This window comes from Strix aluco, chromosome Z, assembly GCF_031877795.1.
Source record: "Strix aluco isolate bStrAlu1 chromosome Z, bStrAlu1.hap1, whole genome shotgun sequence".
Classification (NCBI taxonomy): Eukaryota; Metazoa; Chordata; class Aves; order Strigiformes; family Strigidae; genus Strix; species Strix aluco.
In genome coordinates, this window is record NC_133971.1 from 226,628 (window position 1) to 246,584 (window position 19,957).

Sequence of the window (19,957 nt, forward strand, 5' to 3'; positions counted from 1 at the left end):
TGGACATCAGGGCAGTTAAACAGGTCTTGAAAAGGCATAAAAGCCACACTCTGTAATTTAAATGCCATATTGCACTCTCTTAATTTTTCTTAATAATACATGAAAATAAGTCTGGAGCTTCATATAAGAAGGAAATAACTAATGTAAGGTGTTTAACTGTGTTAATGACATCTGTCTAACTACGTGTTTGTAGAAGTGCACGCTCATGCTTAGCTGAAGCCTGAAGTTAGTTCACTTACCCTGTGGAACCACTTTTGAAGGCTTGCTGTTCCTGCCGGAGGAAACAACAAGACTCGGAAACTCTTGGGAACAAGAGCCAGCGAGACCCTCGGCCCCGCAGCCGCCTGGCTGGAGGGACAGTCTCGTGGCCTCGTCCCCGCCGTGCTCCGCGCTCTTCCGCTGCTGGCGTGCCGCGATGGGAGAAGCGGCTCTGCTGGTGCGAAAAGCTGTGGCTGCCCCCGCCACCGAGCGGGCGCCCGTCTCCGTGTCTGCATTGACCATCAGCCAAAAAACAGAAAAACACAGAACAGGCCACTCGAAGGGCCCCTGCAAAGGGATTATTACTCTTTATGCCAGCCTGTAGAGAAATAACTTGTTCTGAGCAAAAACTGAGCGTAAAATCCTGCACTTCACTCGGTAACAGTTTTGTTCCTGGTGGAATATACTCTCCATAAGAGCTTACTATTATGTTTTTTATTGAAATAATGTTAGTATCTATGTGACACCTGTAAAATCTGTAACCTGTTGTCATTGTTGCTCTCTGACTCCTTGTGAGAAGACACTGGTGCCGTGACCTGGAGGCCCAGCACAGCTCCTCTGCCCCGGGGGCTGCTGCAGCTCACCGTGCTCCGCGGGTATTCCGCTGTTGGTGGCACTAAGTTTTGAGTAGTGCCTGTGGGTGCAGAGTGTGTCCAGGACTTACTGATCAGGAAATCCCGCGAAGAGGTGTTTGCCCTGGGACCCAGACCTGGCAAGGCTTAGCTGTGCTTTCCTGTCAGTAGGTTCAGCTCAGACTTGCCTAAAAACCTGCAGGTTCTTTTAACCAGGGGCAGAGAGATAAGGCTGACTTTTAACCATTTACAGTTTTTAAGCAGTTTTAGAAAGCAGAATCTTTCAGTAAGGGCATACTGATGATTTCTGTGGCTGGCAGAGCAAAGTGCTCGACAGCTGTGGAAGGTACTTTCTTGAAGAAATTCCAAGGTGTGACACCTGAAATGTGCTTTGGTCCCTTTGGCAGCCTAATTTACAAGCTTATGTCTACTTCTTAATATGCTTGGGGAATCTAATACAAGTGCTCAGACACCAGGTCATTTACACTTAATTATTGCTCACATCATTAGGGGTCACAATAAACCTCTCAAATACTTAGTCAACATCCTTCAGCACTACAGTAACTTCACCAAGCCCAGAATCTTTAGTGTCAAAACCCCAAAGTCACACAGACCAGCAAACGAAGCTGCTGGACTTGCGCTAACGTGATACAGCCAAGGTTTTCATATCAGAGTCAATCCCTCGCATTTCTGTTACATCAATTGGAAGCTTTCCAGCTGGTTGAGATGCTCAGGAGCCCACTCGTTTCTGTCCACCACTGCAGCTACAAACCTTCCCTCGGTCAGCAGCGCTCTCATTAGAAACTTCCCGAGCGCTTCCTGCCTCTGATGGGCAGGCGTACAGTAATCAGCAAGGCTTGTGCATCAAAACATATTGATAAGCATGTCAGATACTCTCTGAGGCATGAAGCAAACGTCTTCCTTTAACTAGCCAGCATCAATAACTAATTAATGAACATCTTCCAATAGCTATCGCTATCAGAGTATGCTTCATTTAACATCACGAGAAATCCAAGCAGAGAATTCAGCATGAAGAACACTTGCCATGGGACAGAAAGAACTTTAATTCACCAGCCCAGATTTTCTCTGTGTGTTGCAGCTCCCTCCCTGCACCAGGCTTACGCCACCGCCAGCTGCTGCCCTCCCCTGTCATCTCTTAGGAAACGTTCTGGTGTGTTACTCAGTGCCCTGCGCAGCTTTTGCGGGGGATGAGAGTTGGAAAAACCGGAACGCTGCTGCTCTCCACGGCGTGGACTCATGCACTTTCTTCTTCTACCCTTGCCGGAAGCCTTCCTGTGCTGTGCCATACCGAATGGTGAATTGAGCACTTCAGGCACATTGTGGCCGGTCGCTGTCCTGGGCTTTCCTCCAGAGCCTGTTCTCTGTCCGTCTGTCCGGCTGCAGCACAGCGGTTGCTGCCCCCAGGCTCAGCCGCCCTGCTCGCACCCCTCGCCCTGTGCCCCCTTGCTGGGGGAGACTGGTGGAGCCTTCTGGGGGTGCCTGGCTGGGCTGCGGCCTCCCCACGGGAGGAAGCATGAGGCTCTTCCTCCTCCTGGCCCATGGGTGCTGACAGCCCCTCTGCAGCGCCCAGCGGAGAGGGGCTGTTGTGGGAGCACTGTCCACAAGCGCTGAGCTGGGAATGAGATGCTTTCCTCCTGCAGCCCCCTCTACCCCGGCCCTTGCACCGTCATTTCCGAAAAGCACCGGGTTTGCGTCTGTCCAGCCGATGAGGCTTCGTGTCACGTCTTTCTTTCTCAGCATGATTTCTGCCGGCGTGGGTGGCTCTCACCAAGCCCTGGAGTGTGGTGGGTGCCTTTGGGCCACTCGAGGAACTTCCCTCCTTGTGTTGTCTGGAAAGCGGGTTCACGGCCCGGTGTGCAATGGGTCAATAATCACCCACTCTGCAGAGACGTCGCTTGTCTATTTTAGGGTTGCCCAAGCCTGGGTGCTCAGTGGTCTCCCACAAATCAATGGGACTTTTTGTGCTGTATTTATGCACAAAACTTGCAGAGTTAGTAATTGTCCAAGTCCCTCCTCTCCAGGATGATTGGTTGGTAATTTACATACAATTATAATACTGCTGGCAGGACACTTCTACTACTGTGTGTGCTCAGGGGAAGGGTCTTCACCCGGGCAAGGCTCTTCTTGACCCACAGGCGTGATGTTTAGTATAATCATGAGGGCAGTTCAGCAAAGGATACACGGACCCTGAGTTTGCTTGCCCAGCTGGCGCTGTGCCCTCTTCCGGGTCCAACGGCTCCGGGAGGTCCTTGCTCAGAGAAGGCGATCTCCTTGTCCTGCTGATGGCGGATGCCTTTGGCTTTAGCACAGACAAGGAACATCTTGCTTGACCTAACCGTAATATTGCTGCGTTGCTCTCAAAGTTCAATCTTCATCACCTGGGTGCGGTGGTGCTGGCTGGGCGCAGCACGGAGGTGAGTCCCAGGCCACCTGCAGTGTCCGGCACCTTCCCCAGTCGCTGTGAGGGCGGGCGGCGAGCCGGCGGGGAGGGGAGGGCAGCTCTGGTGCCCAGACCCTGTCCCTGGTCCGTCCCTGTGGGCAGGAGGCAGAGGGGTGTCTGGGTGGGTGAGGCCGACGCTGCACCCTCAGCTGCTGGGCTGATCTCAGCCGAGGGACGGGTCCCTGGTGCCAACACGGCTCTGGGCCGGGCGGACCAGCTGCTTCTGCCAGCGATCACCCTGGGAGCTCGGGTGTCCTCCTGCGCCAGCCTGTCCACCATGGGGAGGGTCACTGGCTCAACCCCACGTGGAGCGTGAACGCCGAACAGCAAAACGAGCCTTGACGAGGGCAACAGGCCCAGGCTGGCTCCAGCTCACGTGCTCCCCCCCGGCAGCGGGGCACACCAGCGCAGTGACAGCGGAGCGTCCCACTGTGTGTCACAACTGCAGAGCTTGTCCTGAAATTCCAGCGCGTTCCTCTATCCCTCTGCTACATCAAAATCCAGTGTAACATCAAATGTCTGCAGAGAAGTAAATTTGGTATTAAGCACCGAACCCTCCTGCTGTGGAGAGTCTAAGGAACCTGCTCAGAGCGTTCCAGGCTCCAGCAGGCGCCGGGCGGGGGCGAGCGGGGGCACTGGCAGGCGGGATGTGCAGGTTATGAGGGGGGTGAATCTTTTGAACTCCCTGAGAGCCTGCTTGCGGGTGGAAGAGCCACAGGATGGGCTGAGTCACGAGGAGCAATTGTGCTGGTGACTTTATTAACTGACAACTTTAAGGAGTGAACGGAGACAATTGGGCAACAATCAGCTGATAACATCGGGGGAACGGCACTTTGGCAATGAGAGTATTCTAACAACGCATCAATGATCAACTGATCACAACTGGTACAAAACTTATATACATGACTATATGTAAGAAAGAGAGAGAGCAGAAAGAGGAAAGAGCAGAAAAGAGGAAGGGATAGGAAAAGGGGAATCACCACCCTTGAATCCCACGTTGTCACAGAGTAACCAGCTTGGTCTGTAGGTGGTGGGTTGACAAAGACACGGGTGGGGTGCTGTCTGCATATAATCTTCCTTAGGCATGTGCAGTACGTTGTTCCAGAAAGTTCTCATTTTCTCTGGCTTGTACCTGCTCAGTGAGGCAAGTTCTGTCTCTGGGCAACAGCAGGGGGGAGGGGGAGAGAAACAGCCCACCACCCCCCTCCGCAGAGCTCGCTCTGCTTCTCCCCCACAGGGCGTCCCACTCAACTTGTTCGACATCTCTTTACCAACAGTTTATTCTTTAGGAACAGTTTGTGACACAGGGTGCCAGTGGCCGCCCACCCCCTGCACTGAGCAGGAATCCCAGCGCCTCCCCCTGGACGAGGACAGCTTTTCAACCTTGCCTCAAGCTGCCAGGCACCATCTGCCATCGCGCTTAACCCCGACTGAAGGCAGCTCCTGATGCCACCAGCTCCTGGGTTAGGTTCACGTGTTGTGCTTTGGAGCACGCGGTGGGTTTGATGCCTGCGGCCAGCGGAGCTGCTCCAGGCGACATAGGATGGAAATGAGCCGGTGGCAGCTGGTGGCTGGTGCAGATGCTCTGCTGCCGGCTGAGCTCGTTGCTGCTCAGCGACTTCACCTGCCCCGTCTGAGCGCCCCGAGCGTGTTTTGAGTTCTGTGTCTGTCGGGCAGATTCGCCCGGGCTCACCGCACTGAAATGTCCCCTCACCGCCTCCTCCTCTCTGCACCCCCCACAGCTGTGGAGACACGGATTTGCTTCCTACGCTGCTCTGAATGCCAAAACCTGGGGGAAAGAGCGAGGAGCTGGGAGGGGAGGATGGCCGATGGAGAGCCGTGGCTCATGGGGAACTGTGAGACATGAGAAACCAGGCCTGCGAGAAACTAAGAAAAGCAGCCTGAGAAAGCAAAAGTTGAGGCTGATCGAAGAAATGCCTCAAACACTCGCAAGACAAAACTATGAGTCCCAGGGTGCATTCTGTGGAGGTCGAAGCTGATCAGGCTGCCTGAATAACACAAGATGCAGCTGGAGGAGGGAGCCCTGTGAAGACAGGACGGCTCTGCTCTGGTGCACCTGGACAAATTTCAAGGGCCATATGTCCGGTGAATGACCTTTGCTTCATTATCCACGAAATGCATATTAAAGTTAACACCCCTCAATACGCTAACGAGGGCTAACATGACCATGCTAATTACATCATCCCATGAAACACCTCACCCCTCCCTATACGTGGGACACGTAGGTATGTGGGTCGACCTAGGGGACGGACCCAAGGAAAGTGGGTATAAATCAAGGGGGGATGGGGGAGAAAGGGGGGGCCCTGGAGAGTGCAACGAAGCGAAGACAGATGCAAGTGAAAAAGACGGCTGCCTCCTGGAACCCTCGCCAGCGGGGTCAGCGCAGAAACCCAGACCGGTGTCCTGTATTTCCTCATTCCCTCTATCTCCCTCTTTTCCCTTTCCCATTAAGAAATGTAAGGCATATTGTATTGCTTGCCACAACTTGCTATATACTTAGCCAATTATCGTGTGTTCAATTAGTACATTGTGGGTAGTTAATAAATGCTTGGACTTTTGTTGTCTGCTCCATTGGGGGTTTGTGAATCTGAGTCACTTGTCTCCCTTGTCTGAGCAGGACGTGACAGGAACCCACGTCCAGGCTGGGTTTTCGCCGCGTTCCCCCACGCCAGGGCGGGAGCACACGGAGCTGAGGGGAGGCTGGTTTTAGAGTGGTGCGAGTGATCTCCACACCGTGCGGGAGCACCCAGGGGCTGTGAACAAATGGACCCTCCACGCAGGGCTGTCCCGTCCGCCCCGTGCTCACAGGGGCCGGAAGGGCACGAGGGGACAAGGCTCCCCCCACTCTGCAGAGGCAGAACTGGAAAGAACTGAACTGGCTTCCTCCCCACACCAGTGCTCGTACTGGGAACACCAGCTCACACCTCACAGAGTGTCCAGCTGTGGCAGCGCTGCTGCTGCAGGACCCTGTGGGCACAGGACAAGACTCTGGTAGAACTTCAGTGAAGTAACGTGACTGTGCTTGTTTAACACACTTTGCTATTGATTTCAAATTGAACCATCCTCCACATCAAATCCTTCCCTTTTGTTCTGAAAATCCCAGTTATTTTCCTTTGCTGTGTAGTGACCTTTCCAGAACTGCTCCCCCAGCGCTAGCTGCACTGGAGGATGGGGAAATTGCTGGTGTAGACTGTGAAGCTGTGACCGTGGCTCCCAAGCAAAGAAGACTCCTGGGGGCCCCTGAAGGTCTCGGTTCCCATCAGAGGACGAGCAGACCCCTGACCTGGGCTTGCTTGCAGCAGACTGGAAAAGACTGCCGCAGCCGCAGGGGACTCCAAGGAAAGCTGCCCCTTTCCAGCTCCCAACAAAAGCGGGGTAACCCTGGGAAAGGGGCTCCCTCATGCCTTATTCCTGGGAAGGAAGCCAAGCCCCCTGATGAAGGCAGTGAGGAAGGAGCTGCTCCTGTCCCCATGGGTGCTGCAGCGCTGGGCAGGCTCCTGCTGCCGACAGCTTACGGGCGTTTAAACCCCCGACAGAACTAGAAAACGTCCTGGGTCACCCCTTCCCACCCCTGCAACAGGAAGGTGCTTGGGGATCACGCCCAAGACGAGCACATTCAGAGCAGGATTTCTGACAAGCTTTAAGCGTGTTGTTAAACTCTTCCCGCCACCACAGCGCAACGTCGCGGCCGCCCTTCTCTGTCCTCAAGGAAGGGCGCAGTCGGGGTGAGCAGCCCCAGGAGCAACCCCAGCTGTGCGTCTTGCCGAGTGCTTCACCGGCGGGAGCAGAATCTGCTGTGGGGGGGTGGCAGGGAGAGGTGTGTTCCAGCCCCCAGGTATAGAAGCGGGACAGTGGCTGCAGGACAGACAGAACCCCCCGAGCCCCTGAAACGCGCTGATCCCGGCCTCCCGCAGCAGCTGGGGCCTTGGCACCCGCTCAACTTCTCCTGCATGTCTGGGAAAACGGTGAAGCGGGAGCGGGGCTGAGGCTGGAATGAGCGGGGGGTTGCAGAACCTCCCAGCACCAATTCCCGTTGGCTTCAGAGCCCAGCCCGGAGTCACAGGTACAGGAGGCAGTGCTGGAGGTGCCAGGGCAGCTGCGCAAGGCTGGTTTGCTTTTCTGTGGACACCTGAAGAACGGAGACATCACGCCTTGGTGCTGACTCAACAAGACCTTTTCACACAGGCTGGGCAGCGGCTCCTGTGGCAGCAGCGGATGCAGCAACTGCCTCCCCGCCCCCGTCCTGGCTGCGAGCTGGGAGCTCAAGCACGGAACTGCCCGGCCTCTGCCTGCGACCCCAGGAGCCCCGCGGGCACCCCGTTCTCAAATGACACAACATGACACATTCACTGCTTCTCTTTAATGGCTACGGAGCCGTTCCCCCACCAGGCACCGCGGTGCTGCTGCAGAGGTGAGGAGGCACCGGGGGGATGGCGCGGCGAGGCTTCTCTGGGGGGAGGCACTGCCCAGCTGTGCCCGTCACAGCAGCAGCTCGTGGGGCATGGGCTCCCCACGCAGCCCGGCCAGCAGGTTGTTGGCCGCCAGCACGGCCATGGTGGTCCTCGTGGCATACGTGGCACTCCCAATGTGTGGCAGAATCACTGCAAGGGAACAGGGAGGGTTACTTGCTCGTTTCTTACCTTCGCCGACCTCTCGCAGCCTCTTTCCAGGGTCTTCCCACGGCAGGACAACTGCGTCTGCACCAGCCATGGCTCCATCAGGAGCTGATGTCAGACACGAAGCATGAAACAAAACCATCAGCTGCTGAGGACTGGGAAAGACGTCTGACCAACGGCTAAAACTGAGCTGTTTTTCAAGTCCTCCGGGCCAAAGACAGACGGCCAGAAGTGGATCCTCCTTTCTGCATTCAGGCATGGTCCCCACCGTCCCGCACAACCCCAGTCGGTGACGGATGTGAAACACTATTCCTGTGGCAGGTGGAGGCACAGGGAAATCCGTGCACTGCTGCCCGATGGCCACCCGGCTTCAGGAGGTTCTGACAGGCACCAATCAACACCCACTGGGGCAAGAGCCTGAGGGCTGTTGTGGAACACCGTGTTCTAGAGACCCCTGGTTCACCCCTGAGAGGCACAAACAGCCCCTGCCAAACAGAGCTGGCACGCTGCAGGATGGTCAGGGCAGGGATTTTTATCCTCCTGTGTGAAAAGGCTCCTTCTACACCACGCAGAGGAATGAGCCAGAGCTGCTTTAGTGGTAAATTATTATCACGTTAGTGGAGCGTGCTTGCCCAAGGTATGGATAAGAGCCCGCACTGCAATCTCCGCTGGTTTTACAACAGGGAGTATCTACGGGCAGCGCAGGAGCCTCAACACCCGACATGTGCCACCCTGGGGGGAGGAGGCTCTGCCAAGGGCTGCGGGGCCAGGGCCACGCAGGTCCCTTCTACCCCCCGTTGAGAACCAGCCCGGGCTCCTTGTTCACTGTGACAGTCGTGTCAACACTCCTTCCTGCTCTACTTAAACTGTGTTCCTCCAGCTGCTGAAACTATTTGGCAGTTTGGGGTGAAATCTGTGAATAGTTTCAGAATCAAAGCCTCATTCCTGTGAAAATAAATACATTATGTATTTATTTAATACATAATACATTATGTATTTATTTTTGTCTTGCTTGGTGTTGTTCCAGAGCTCTAAGATCTCTGAAGTCCTGCAAGTACTTCCAGAAAGTCTCTGCTTTTATCATTTCTCACACTACTATGGGAACCAAAGCAAACAAATAAAAAATAATAGTTTTTAGCAACAAGACAATCAAAGCAACAACTTGTGTTCCAGAAGTGGACACTCAGTCATGGGCAGCTCCAAATTTTCACGGATGTCTCTATGGTTTCTTTACAAGGCAGACTCTTCCTACTCCAAAAACCTCACCCTGGAGAGCACAGGCTGCTGCCACCCACGCAGCTGCTGCGGTGCTCTGCCCCTGCCAGTGCAGACGCGTGGCAGAGCTCATGCCAGGGCGTGGACTGAGCAGCCGAGGCACTCGAGGATGCTGGAGGAAGCGGTGCTGGCCCGGCTCGTGCCTCCAGCTCTCGGCAGGGTTGGCCATGCCGGCGAAGCCAAGCGCTCAGGTGGGAACAGGCACCACCTGGCCGCTGCGCCGGCCGTGGGTCGCAGGCCGTGGTGGAGGTTTATTTTCTAACCAGAAAGCAGAGCCTCCTCCGTGTCGCATTTCTTTCTCTGTTCTGCCTCGAGGGGTACAAGCGAGCCAGTTTGGCTCATGTCCCAGTAAGTCCCACTCAGGAACTGGCCTGACCCACGCGCTCCCTGTCCGGAGAGGCGAGGGAAGCTCCTGGCCAAGTTCCCCACTGAAGGGCAGACGAGGGAAGGCAGCGAACAGGCCAGGAGCTGTCCCAAACTCGTGCCAGGCCTGTGGGGATGGAGCTGCGCCGGTGCACGGCAAGGCCATGGGAACAGCAAGGATCCCAGGAAAACAGCCGGGGCTGCCAACATCGCCCAGCCGCACGGGGCAGCTCCCAGCCTTCTGGAGATCGCCGGTAAAACAGCAGCGTTCGTCTCCTGGCCGCAGGCTGCAGGCGCTCCCGCCTCTGCTCCAGCAGCCGGGCAGTGCTGAAGCGCCGCAGCAGCTGAGCGAGCCTCTCCTAACCAGCCTTCCTCTCCTGACCAAACCTCCTCTGCAGGAGACACGCACTTAGTCCCGGGACCAGCACCCTCCTACCTGTCTGACGCCCATTAATACCCAAAACCAGGCTGCCTGAGCTGGCCGGGATCCACCTTCCTCGTGGCAGTTGCCTTGGGCTGTCCAGGGGATGCAGCAAGACCATCTGCAAAGAACCCTCTGCTCATCCCGCAGGGCCAGCACTTGCTGGCCTCTTCAGCTCGGGACTGTCTGATTTCCTGACAGCTGCGGGGAACGCAGAAGCCAGGACAGGGCCGGCTCCTAAACGAGCTGTGTGACATGCTGAACCTGCGCCCGGCAGCCCAGCGCACAGGGATGGGCAAGCTGGCGAGCGCTGCCGCGGCCACAGCTCTCCCGAGGCCAAGATTGCTCCAGGCAGACTCAGCGCCCAGGTTTTTACCCACACGGGAAACTTTTTTAGCAGAATATATGCCCAGGAGGTTACGCCAGACCTTGGCAGGGCACGATCAGGGATTTAGTTTCCCATCCAGGCACGTGCTGGTATCAGAATTTCACCCCATGCCTTGGCCCGTCAAGTGGAGATCCACCAGGAAGGTGTTAAGAAAGGAGCCGATCTCAACTGCCTTTGGGAGAATTAAAATACCTCCCACCCTTGTTTTACATCACCACCCTCTAGCAGCTCCTGCTTTGCATGGTGGCTACCTAGTCATCTTAAATACACCTGACTGCGCCGTCATTCCGCGTTCCAGTGCCTGTTCGCCCCGCGGGCTCACGGGGAGTGGGACTCCTTGTCACAGCCGCCTGCGGGTCCCCGCCGCGCACACGGGAGGCCCCTGAGGCGTGGGCTGCCAGAGTGGGGCGGGGGCTTGGCCGCCCCATGGACACTCACCGCAGTTCTTGAGGGAGAGCAGAGGGTGGTCAGCAGGCAGCGGCTCCGGCGTCGTGACGTCCAGGCCTGCCGCGGCAATCTGGCCATGGGCCAGCGCGTCGTACAGGTCATCCTGGTTCACCACGGCCCCCCTGGCAAACGCAGAGGGAGAGGCCCGTGACGCTGCTGAGCGGCCCCGTGGCCTCCCAGGGGTGTGCACCCAGGCCACGGGCCACGTGGCACGGGCTGGGCGGTGGCACCCCCACGTCCCTGGGGCTGCTGGAGCGGAGCTGGGACCCTCCTCCCAGCGCAAGGAGCTGCCCCTGCTCCAGCTCCAGCTGCCCGGCCGCGTGGGGAGAGCCCGGGGGTCCCAGCCGGGCCAGACGGGTTCTCCCCTGCCCCGTGCAGGGGACAGGGCTGCGGTTACCTGCTCGTGTTGATGAACACAGAGGTCTTCTTCATTCTGCCGAAGAAATCCTTGTTGCACATTCCCTGGGTGGCCGGAGTCAAAGCACATGTCACCACGATGAAGTCTGACTCCTGGGCCAGCCTGGTGAGGGGGGCTGAGCGGGGGAGCACAGGTCACAGCTCTGCTCAGGGGCTCTGCTCACCAACACACCTCAGACACCCCTCTGGTCCGCAGGGCTCGCCCTCGTCCGGCCAACCCTTCCCCGCAGAGCGGGAGGCACAAGGACCAGCAAACACCCAACGGGAACCACGCATGTTCCTACAGACACTACTGCGGCCTTTTCTATCGCTTCTGAAATAAAATCAAGCGAAGGGGAATCCAGCGATGCTTCAGCTGTCTGTCCCAGAGGAGGCTCTGGTTCGTATTTCATGTTTAGAGAGCAAAATACAGCGGCAGCAGTCTATACCAGCATTAAATCTCTCTATACAGTACCTACAGGTAAGGACTTGTGCCACTTTCGCTCCTGGAGGTGAGAGGAACGTGCAAGGCGCAAGACAAGTTCTGCCAGTGACTTTGTGTAAAAATGTGCTGGCTTTGGAGCAAAAAGTTAGCATTTGGTGGAAGTCTTGGGACTGTAACAGGGTCCCAGAAAAGTCCCGTTCAGCAGGTAAGAGACATTCCCAGGCCGGGCTGGATGGTGACATCCATTTCAAAGCAGGAGGTTAAAGCTGATACTTGTTCTCAGCAGCTGAGGTCTCCCCCCAGTGAAGATCTGCACCGGCCTCAGCCCCCCCTCTCCTCCCCGCAGGACATCTCGGGGCCGCCACCACTTCCCCCTCCCTCCCTGCTGGGATCCCCTTCCTCCTGGGAGAGAAACGAGCTGGAAACCGCAGATGGACAGGGCAGATGCGGCAGGTACAGACACCTCGCTGTGCTCCGCGCCCCAATGGGCGGATGACCGCCCGCCACCACTCACCGAACTCGGCCCCGAACTCCGCAGCAGCCTCTGGGTTGGGGCGACTGCCGGCGTACAAAAACTTCCTGACCCCGAATGGCTTCAGGCGGCGGGCAACGGCCTGTCCTAGGGGCGAGAGGGAAGGCTGTCTGTCCCGCAGCGACCAGTGCTGGGCCGCGGGGTCTGTCGGGCCTCCCTGGGTGCTCTGTCCTCCCAGGGTGGGGGTCTCTGCTGCTCCTCCCGAACTCCCCGACAGGGACACTGCGGAAGGGGAGCCGCAGGGCGTGGGGCCTGCAGCCAGCCTGGGCAGCAAAGCGGAAAGCGAGGAGGGAAACAGCCGCCTGCTGACAAAGTCCACAGCGGGACGACGAGCAGCGCGTCACCCTGGACTTTGTCAGGGCATTTCTTTAACTGAAGATCGGGAGGACGACGTCCAGTTTGCTGTGGTGTTCAGACACAGTGGATGCGTGTGAATGCTTTAAACTTTTACACTCTTGTAGAAGAATTTTAAATGTAACCTCAGGTATATTTTAAATAAATAGATTTTAAGGCCTGGTGAAATGTGTTCAGGACTGAGCGATGCTGTAACGTTACCAAGGCAACCGGAACGCTGCTCAACAGGCCTGGAAAGTGTCCTTAGCCTGCTGCTTGGATAGCCTCAGCCCAAGGCTGGTTTAAATCCCAGTCAAGCTAATCCTAGAGAGACAGTTTTAACAAAGGATGATTAATTGACTAAACACAGGTGCTTTGCTAGATTAAGAGAATTCAGTATATAGAAACTGCTTGTTCTACCTAAGCTTTTAATAGAACATCTTGAGTTTTTTCTCAGAAGTCTAAAGGTGAGTTATGATGAAGATTGTTTAAGAAGATAAGTAACCGTGATGAGCAAAGACTGCATCAGTGAGCAGTGGCGTCAGAAGAAGAACTGGAACGGAACAATGAGAACTAGCTGAGGCTGTGGAATATAATGGACTTTTGAAATTGATGAAGAGTTAAGAACTGAGAGTTCCTGGGAAAACACCAAAGACTTTTTGTAAATGTTACATAGAATCATAGATATAGACGGTGCTTTTTGTCAGCCGCTGCCACTCATTGAGGTGATGGCCCAACTCTGAGCTGTTAATAAACCCAGCCTAGAGATACCCACAGTCAGGCGAAATTTAACACTCTCCCTGATCGCTGTTCAGAGAGGCTCCGCGCAGCTCTCCCTGTTGTTCTCACATTTTACAGAGGTGAGCACCGGGGACACCCCCAAACCCACCCTGCCACCGCTGGGGACACACAAACCTGGCGCCTGACCTGCACTTACCAATTCTGCCCAGGCCTATGATGCCCACCGTGCTATTGGACAGGCCGTAGCCACACATCCATAAGGGCTTCCACGTCGTCCAGCCGCCGCTACCAGAGAGAGCCAGACAGGAGCAGGGGTCAGGCAGCAGCGGGGGCGAGCTTGTAGCCCAGCCTGGCGTTTGGGCAAGCTCTCCAGAGAGCACAGCACCCGACAGACCACCTCACGGCCTCCCTCCCCTCAGTTCCGAGCCACCTCGGGGGTCTCCGGCAGGAATCCACCTGGGCCTCGTGCGCTCAGCAGCTGCTGCCCTGGGACTGGTTGAATTCAGGCACCACTCAGCGCAGCCCCAGCACTGCTGCCACCCCTGTGCCCCGGCCGGACCCTCCGCACGGGCCGTCCTCGAGGGGTCCACGGTGGCCTCGCGTGTCCCCTCCCTCGGGGGCTCCTCCTCATGCAGCCGGGGCAGTGCTGCTGCTCCCGCAGCCCCCCAGAGCCTCGGAACCGCAGGGGACCCCACCTCGGCCTGAGAGCGCCCGGGACAAGCCGGGTGAGGCTGCGGGGGCCTGCTCTGTCCGAGCCGGTACTCACGTCTTGACCTGCTCAGCCGCCTCGGGCAGCCGCCGGCAGGCAGCCAGCAGCAGGGCCACGGAGAGCTCCGCGGTGGCGTCGGTCAGCACGTCGGGGGTGTACCCCACGCGGATCCCCCTGCAAGGCAACCACAGGCCCCTGGGGCAACGCCGCCGGCCCCGGAGTGCCACCGCCAGATTTCCGGGCGAGGTGCTGAAGCTGCACCTCGTCTGGGCGCAGGAAGACCCCCCCGCGAGTCCTCAGCCCCCCACCGCGGGCTCTGCCCGGCGCGGCCGCGGGGGGGTCACCCCAGCCGAGCCAAGGGCTCCTCCGGGCCCAGTGGGGCTGGGGGTGGCCCCGGGCACACCGCAGCAGGTGGGAGGTGCGGGTCACAGACCCCATCCGGACCCCGGTCCTCCCGCCGGGCCCCTCCCGCAGCGAGCAGGACGAGCCCCGGGCCGCTCCCGCTGCTGCCGCCCCGTCCCCGGCGGCGTTACCGCTTCTTGATCTCGTCCAGGGCCAGGTGGTCGAACCCCACGGACATGGTGCTGATGACTTTCAGGCCGGGCCCTGCAAGACACCACCAGCATCTGGCTGCTCGGGGGGGGCCGGGGGGGACTGGGAATGGACGGAACGGGACCAGGAGGGACCGGGAGGGGATGAGAGGGGACGGGGAATGGACAGGAGGGGACGGGGAAGGGACCGGGAATGGACGGGAGGGGAGGGACCGTGAGGGGCCGGGGCCGCAGCCCGCACCCACCGGCGGCCTCCAGCACCTCGCGGTCGATGCGGTCGGACAGGAGGCAGAGCAGCCCGCGCGTCCCCGCCACCCCCGACAGCAGCTCGGCCCGCGGCACAGGCTCCTCCGAGTCCCACAGCTGGACGCGGCACCTGCGGCGGGAGCGCGGCCCGTCACCGCCGGCCCCGGCCCCGCGATCCGCCCGGCCCGGCCCGGCCCCGCGCTCACCCGCCGGCCTGGGACAGCACCCGCAGCCCCTCGGCCGGGATCCGCCGCGTCACGAACACCGACATGGCCGCGCCGACCCGCCGGAACCGCCCCGCTCCCCCGCCCCAGCCCCCCACCGGCCCCGCCCACGGCCCCCGCCCACCGCCCACGGCCACGCCCCCCCCCCCGCGCGGCGGGACGGGGCCAGCGCCGCGCACACGCTTGTCGGGGGCCGCGGGGGGCCGGGGGGGGCGGTAGCTCCCGCCCATCCGAGGCGCTGCTGGGGGCCTCCCTCAGGGCGGCCCCTCACACGCAGCCGCCCCCCCCCGGCTGGCGCAGGGCCCACGGCCCCAAGGCCTAGGTCGGGCTCAGCGCCGGGGGACGGGTCCGGGGGTACCCGGAGTGTGCGGGGACACGAGAGGATCACGGAGTCACGGCATCATGGAATGGTTTGCGTTGGGACGGACCCAAAGCCCACCCCGTCCCACCCCCCTGCCCCGGGCAGGGACACCTTCCACTAGCCCAGGTTGCCCAAAGCCCTGTCCAACCTGGCCTTGAACCCTTCCAGGGAGGGGGCAGCCACAGCTTCTCTGGGCAACCTGTGCCAGGGCCTCACCCCCCTCACAGGGAACAATTTCTGCCTGATAGCTCATCTAAATCTATCACTCTCCACTTGGGCATGGAGCCATTGACCACAACTCTTTGGGTGCAACCACCCAGCCAGTTCCTGATCCCCTGAGGGGTCCATCCATCAAACCCACCTCTCTCAATTTAGAGATGAGGATGTCATGTGGGACAGTGTCAGATGCTTTGCACAAGTCCAGACAGATGACGTCAGTGGCTCTTCCCTTACCCACCGGCGCTGTAACCCCGTTGTAGGTCACCAAATCCATCAGGCACGATTTGCCATCAGTGAAGCCACATCCCATCGCCCATCCTAAGCCCAGCCTGTGTAGGATGAGAGGGGGGAAGGGTGGGTTGGATCCTGGAGTGGGAGATGGGACCTTTCCACAGGCCTTTCGGAGATCAGTACCTCTGCTGATTTGGGGTGGGGGCTGCCGGTCCCCAGAGGTGGAGCAGTGGTGGGCGACGGAGGATCCACCCGCGGGCAGGCGTCTGCGCCCCCGCCCGTCTGTCCCCTGCTCGGCTCCTGCAGGCTGCCTGGGGACCGATGTCTGCAACAGTCCCGCAGGGCTTTCAGTAGAATTTTTAAACCTGAGATGATGCTTTAATAAAATCTGGCTGGACTCTTGTAGATGTCGATGTGCTGGTGGGTCAGGGAAGCATAGCAGGCAAAGGGATGGACAGAGGGGACAAGCTGGGTGTATCCTCTGTCAGTTGTTCACACGCGTGTGTGTGTGTGCAGGGACACACGCCAGTGCAGGGCCCAGCAGCCCTCGGTGCTGGGGACACCCCGGTCTGGACGAGGTGTACAGCCATACACACATGCACATGTATACTCGCATATGTTGATGTGGGTTTCTTCTGACTTTTTTTCAAATTCCTCACAACATCAGCGTGTTATTGTGGTGTCTTCTCTGGAACTGGAGGAGGGGCTACTACCAAATATTTCAAACTATGGCAGTGAACTCTGTCCATCATCGCGGCGGTAATTTCATACCTTGTACCAGCTGTAATGCTGTAACGTGGAATGCCATGCAATACCATCACCACTCACAGATCACAGAATCACACAGAATCATCTGGGTTAGAAAGGCCCTTGAAGATCCTCCAGTCCAACCATGAACCTCACCCTGACTGTTCCCAACTCCACCAGATCCCTCAGTGCTCCTCGGCCGAGGGCCTAGTAATCTGAGTCAGCGGGGTGGGAGTTACATCAACCGGCTTTTAGACGTGGCTTTGTGCCAGTGTCCCTAAAGTTGGGCTGGTGATGACCCATGCCACTTTTGCTGGGAGTTGGTGGGTTTCTGGACCAGCATGCAGGGTGACGGGTCCTCCCAGATTCTGTTTTGGTGTGGCCACCCAACCTGGACCCTGACCAGAGCTGTTTTCTGTGCTCTGATCCTTTCACTTCTACCCCCTGAGGCACCATTTAAGCACTTTTCTTTCAGAGGAGCCGTGATGATGCACCCTGCTGCGCCCCAGCCTGTACCCCTGAGCAGCTCACACCCACTCCAGAGCAAGGTGAGAACGTGCCAGCCAGGAGGAACCAGCCGGTCAGCCGGGGCTCCAGGAACAGCATCCACCTCCTCAAGGTCCCTCTGGTCAGGACTCCACCGAGCGGCCCCATTCTGGCCCAAGGGTCGAGGCTGAGCTGGGTGCCTAGGCTTCATCGATGGAGAAGGATCACCACCTCTAGTCTGAAATTGATGCTGCAGGTGTTGGGCAGTATTTTAGGATGAGAGCGTCCACCTCAGAGCCTCAGGTGACTGCCTGGGGAGGTTTCTGAAGGCCAGAGACAGGCAGGGTAAAGCCCCTCCCAGTGCTAAACAGACTTTGCTTTTTAAATTTAAATTTAGATTTAAATTTGCTGGATACCTGATCTGAATCTGCTTTATGATCACAAAATGAACACCGTGGGGGCAGGGGGGAAACCAGGGAAGACATGAGCTTGTCTAGGAAAGCGGGGCAAAACCAGAGTGCCTGTTAAGAAAAGAAACGGTCTGTCCGCTACAGGGCTGCTTCCTCCTCCTCGCCCCGAGATAAGAGCCTCTGTTATCTAACGGAAGCTTAGCAAGAAGGCTGGAGAGAGCCGGAGAGCACAACCCTCTGATCTTAACGGGAGTTCTAGAGTAAACTCGAAGGCCAGGGACTTACAGCGCTTTTCTCCGGCACGACTCATCGGTGCTATACGAGGAGTCAGCGTGTCTAACGGAACTGCACTCTGCTGCGGGACCCCCTCTATCACGATGCCTGCCTGCTCCCACTGTCAGTGCATTGTCAGATTATGCCAGCACAATCCATTTTATTTTTTCATAATTGCTTGAAAGTTTATTTTATTGAGCTGGGTTATCACTAGAGCTGACATCTTATCTCCCCCCTGATTGCGTGAGGATTTGTGTCAGGAGTATCTGCTCTCCACCATGACATCTCTGTGCTAATCTCACGGTGCAGCCGCTGCAAGGGTTTTCCTTCTCCCTCCCCTGCTGCCCTCCCTGGCTTGTCCAGGTGGACGCGGTGGGGCCGCTCATTCCAGAGAACCGCGTTGGCCCCGTGTGGCTGGAGCCATCACACCACAGGCAGTGAATGCCCAGCCAGTTCCTCCAGTACGAGCAAAGTGGAGACCCCAGAGAGGATTTATTTACAAAACAAAACATACGGTGCTGGCAAAAGTGCGGCTCCATAGATACACCTCAGTGCACAGAGAACCTATAAACTGTCTCCCTGGCTGCGTGGCTTTCGATTCAAAGTCTTTGCTACAAATGTGCAGAAACCCTTTCCTGGAGTGCCTGAGCTTGTCGCCACCCTCCTGGGCCACCGGCCACCGGCGCGCAGTGGTCTCAGGACCAGCTCAGCGAATGCAGCCTGTGCGCGGTCTGAGACATCTCAGAAAATCAGAGGGGCAAAAGCTTGTGACAACACCATCTGGGCAAGGACGAGGGACCGTGTGTTTCCCGGCATGCGCTGGCAGCCAGCTCCAGCGGGACAAAGCCCTCCTCTCATGCTGGGCCTGAGGATGTTTTGCTGGCAGAGTCTGCCCTGTTCCTTTGGATCACGTCACTCAGTCTGGTGACAAAACCCTCCTGCATCACACCCGCCGCCCCACGGGCCAACGAGAAACCCGCTGCCTCTGGGGAAGGTGGCAGCTCCTCCGTGCCCCTGGGGCAAGGTCGCCGCAGGTGCTGTGCTCTTGCGCTGCATCTCACAGGCGTCCTCTGCACAGGGTGTAGCCCAAAGCCACTGGGTCCCCGATGCTGGAGGCTTCTTGTCCAACCCTTGCTCAAAGCGGGGTCACCCAGAGCCGGTTGCCGGGGGTATGTCCAGCTGGGACTGGGGCATCTCCGCACATGGAGGCTCCACGACCTCTTCGGGCAACCGGTTACAGTGTTCAGCCACCCAGAGAGTGAAAAAGCTTTTTTTCAGTGGAATGTTCTGTGTCTCAGTGTGTGCCCATTGCCTTGTTGCTGGGCGCTGCTGAGAAGAGCTCAGTATACCCCCACCAGGTATTTATATGCAGGGATAGGACCCCCTGAGCCTTCTCCATCCTCAGCTCCTGCACTGCTCAAAGCTGTGTTGTCAGGGCAGGGTGAAATGGGATTGCACCCGAGCCTGCTCCTAAAGCCCCAGCTTCCTCCCCTGGACTGCCCCACCCCAAGCATGAGTCAGAGCCTGGCTTTGTGTGCTCGATTTGAAAAAGGCAAGGGTTTCATGAGCACGGGAACAAATGGCGCCCGATTCCCTGTGAGTAGAAACTTGTGGGCGACTGCGTTCGGTGTTGAAGGCGGTGCATGTCTGACTGGGGTGTTCCTGGGGAGGAGGACAGAAGGGTGAAGGCACTGACTGGGTGTCCCATAAGACTTAAGTGTGACGCAGTCCCTGCTCCACGGAACGCTGGCGAGGTCCCGGCATCTGCATGTCCACCTTGTACCCTGATGGCTGTAGAAATGTGTCTCACATCCCCAGGCACAGAGCGCAAATCAAAGGGGTCCAACTTTTCCAAACCCTCATGATTTTTGAGCCAGCAAGTTGCAGGTGGGAGGACGAGAGAGTGCCTGATGCCTTTTCTGGGGGGTGCAGTCTTGGTACCCCCTGGGGTGTCCGGAGTGTCTGCTGACACCCCCCTTCCCTGCAGGGATGGGGGTTGTAACGTCTGCCCACCTCTGTTGCCTCTTCCCAAATGTGCATGAAGCCTCTGTCCACTTTCGTCCCAGCCTGGCAGCGGTCCCACTCGCTCCAGCTGGGCAGAAGGAGAGAGACCAGGGTCAGGGCCCCTGCGAGGGATGGGGGCTGCCGGCCTACGGCCGCTGCTGGTGCAGTGTGGTGTGTCTAGCCTCCCATCGCAGGAGCACCCGGAGCACCCACCGGCACTGTGGGCG

At 58.0% G+C, this 19,957-nt stretch overlaps 1 protein-coding gene across 1 annotated transcript; it reads right to left on the bottom strand.

The window, feature by feature from the left end:
• Positions 1 to 7,653: 7,653 nt before the first annotated feature.
• Positions 7,654 to 15,091, bottom strand: GRHPR (glyoxylate and hydroxypyruvate reductase). The gene is made up of 9 exons (XM_074813175.1): positions 14,982 to 15,091; positions 14,775 to 14,905; positions 14,512 to 14,584; positions 14,036 to 14,152; positions 13,466 to 13,554; positions 12,178 to 12,282; positions 11,220 to 11,355; positions 10,814 to 10,944; positions 7,654 to 7,913 (listed from the first exon to the last, which is right to left on the bottom strand). Exons 1-9 carry the CDS (start codon positions 15,044 to 15,046, stop codon positions 7,792 to 7,794), a joined length of 969 nt encoding a protein of 322 aa, XP_074669276.1. The 5' UTR covers positions 15,047 to 15,091; the 3' UTR covers positions 7,654 to 7,791.
• Between the last annotated feature and the right edge of the window lie 4,866 nt (positions 15,092 to 19,957).

What these genes read in the sequence shown, in the direction of transcription:
- GRHPR (XM_074813175.1), bottom strand. Translation starts at nt 15,046, where the DNA reads ATGTCGGTGTTCGTGACGCGGCGGATCCCGGCCGAGGGGCTGCGGGTG. An exon ending in GTGCTGTCCCAGGCCGGCGG is followed by an intron (nt 14,906 to 14,981) that starts GTGAGCGCGGGG and finishes CTCCCGCCGCAG; the next exon opens with GTGCCGCGTCCAGCTGTGGG. An exon ending in GCTCTCCCTCAAGAACTGCG is followed by an intron (nt 7,914 to 10,813) that starts GTGAGTGTCCAT and finishes GTTCCCTTGCAG; the next exon opens with TGATTCTGCCACACATTGGG.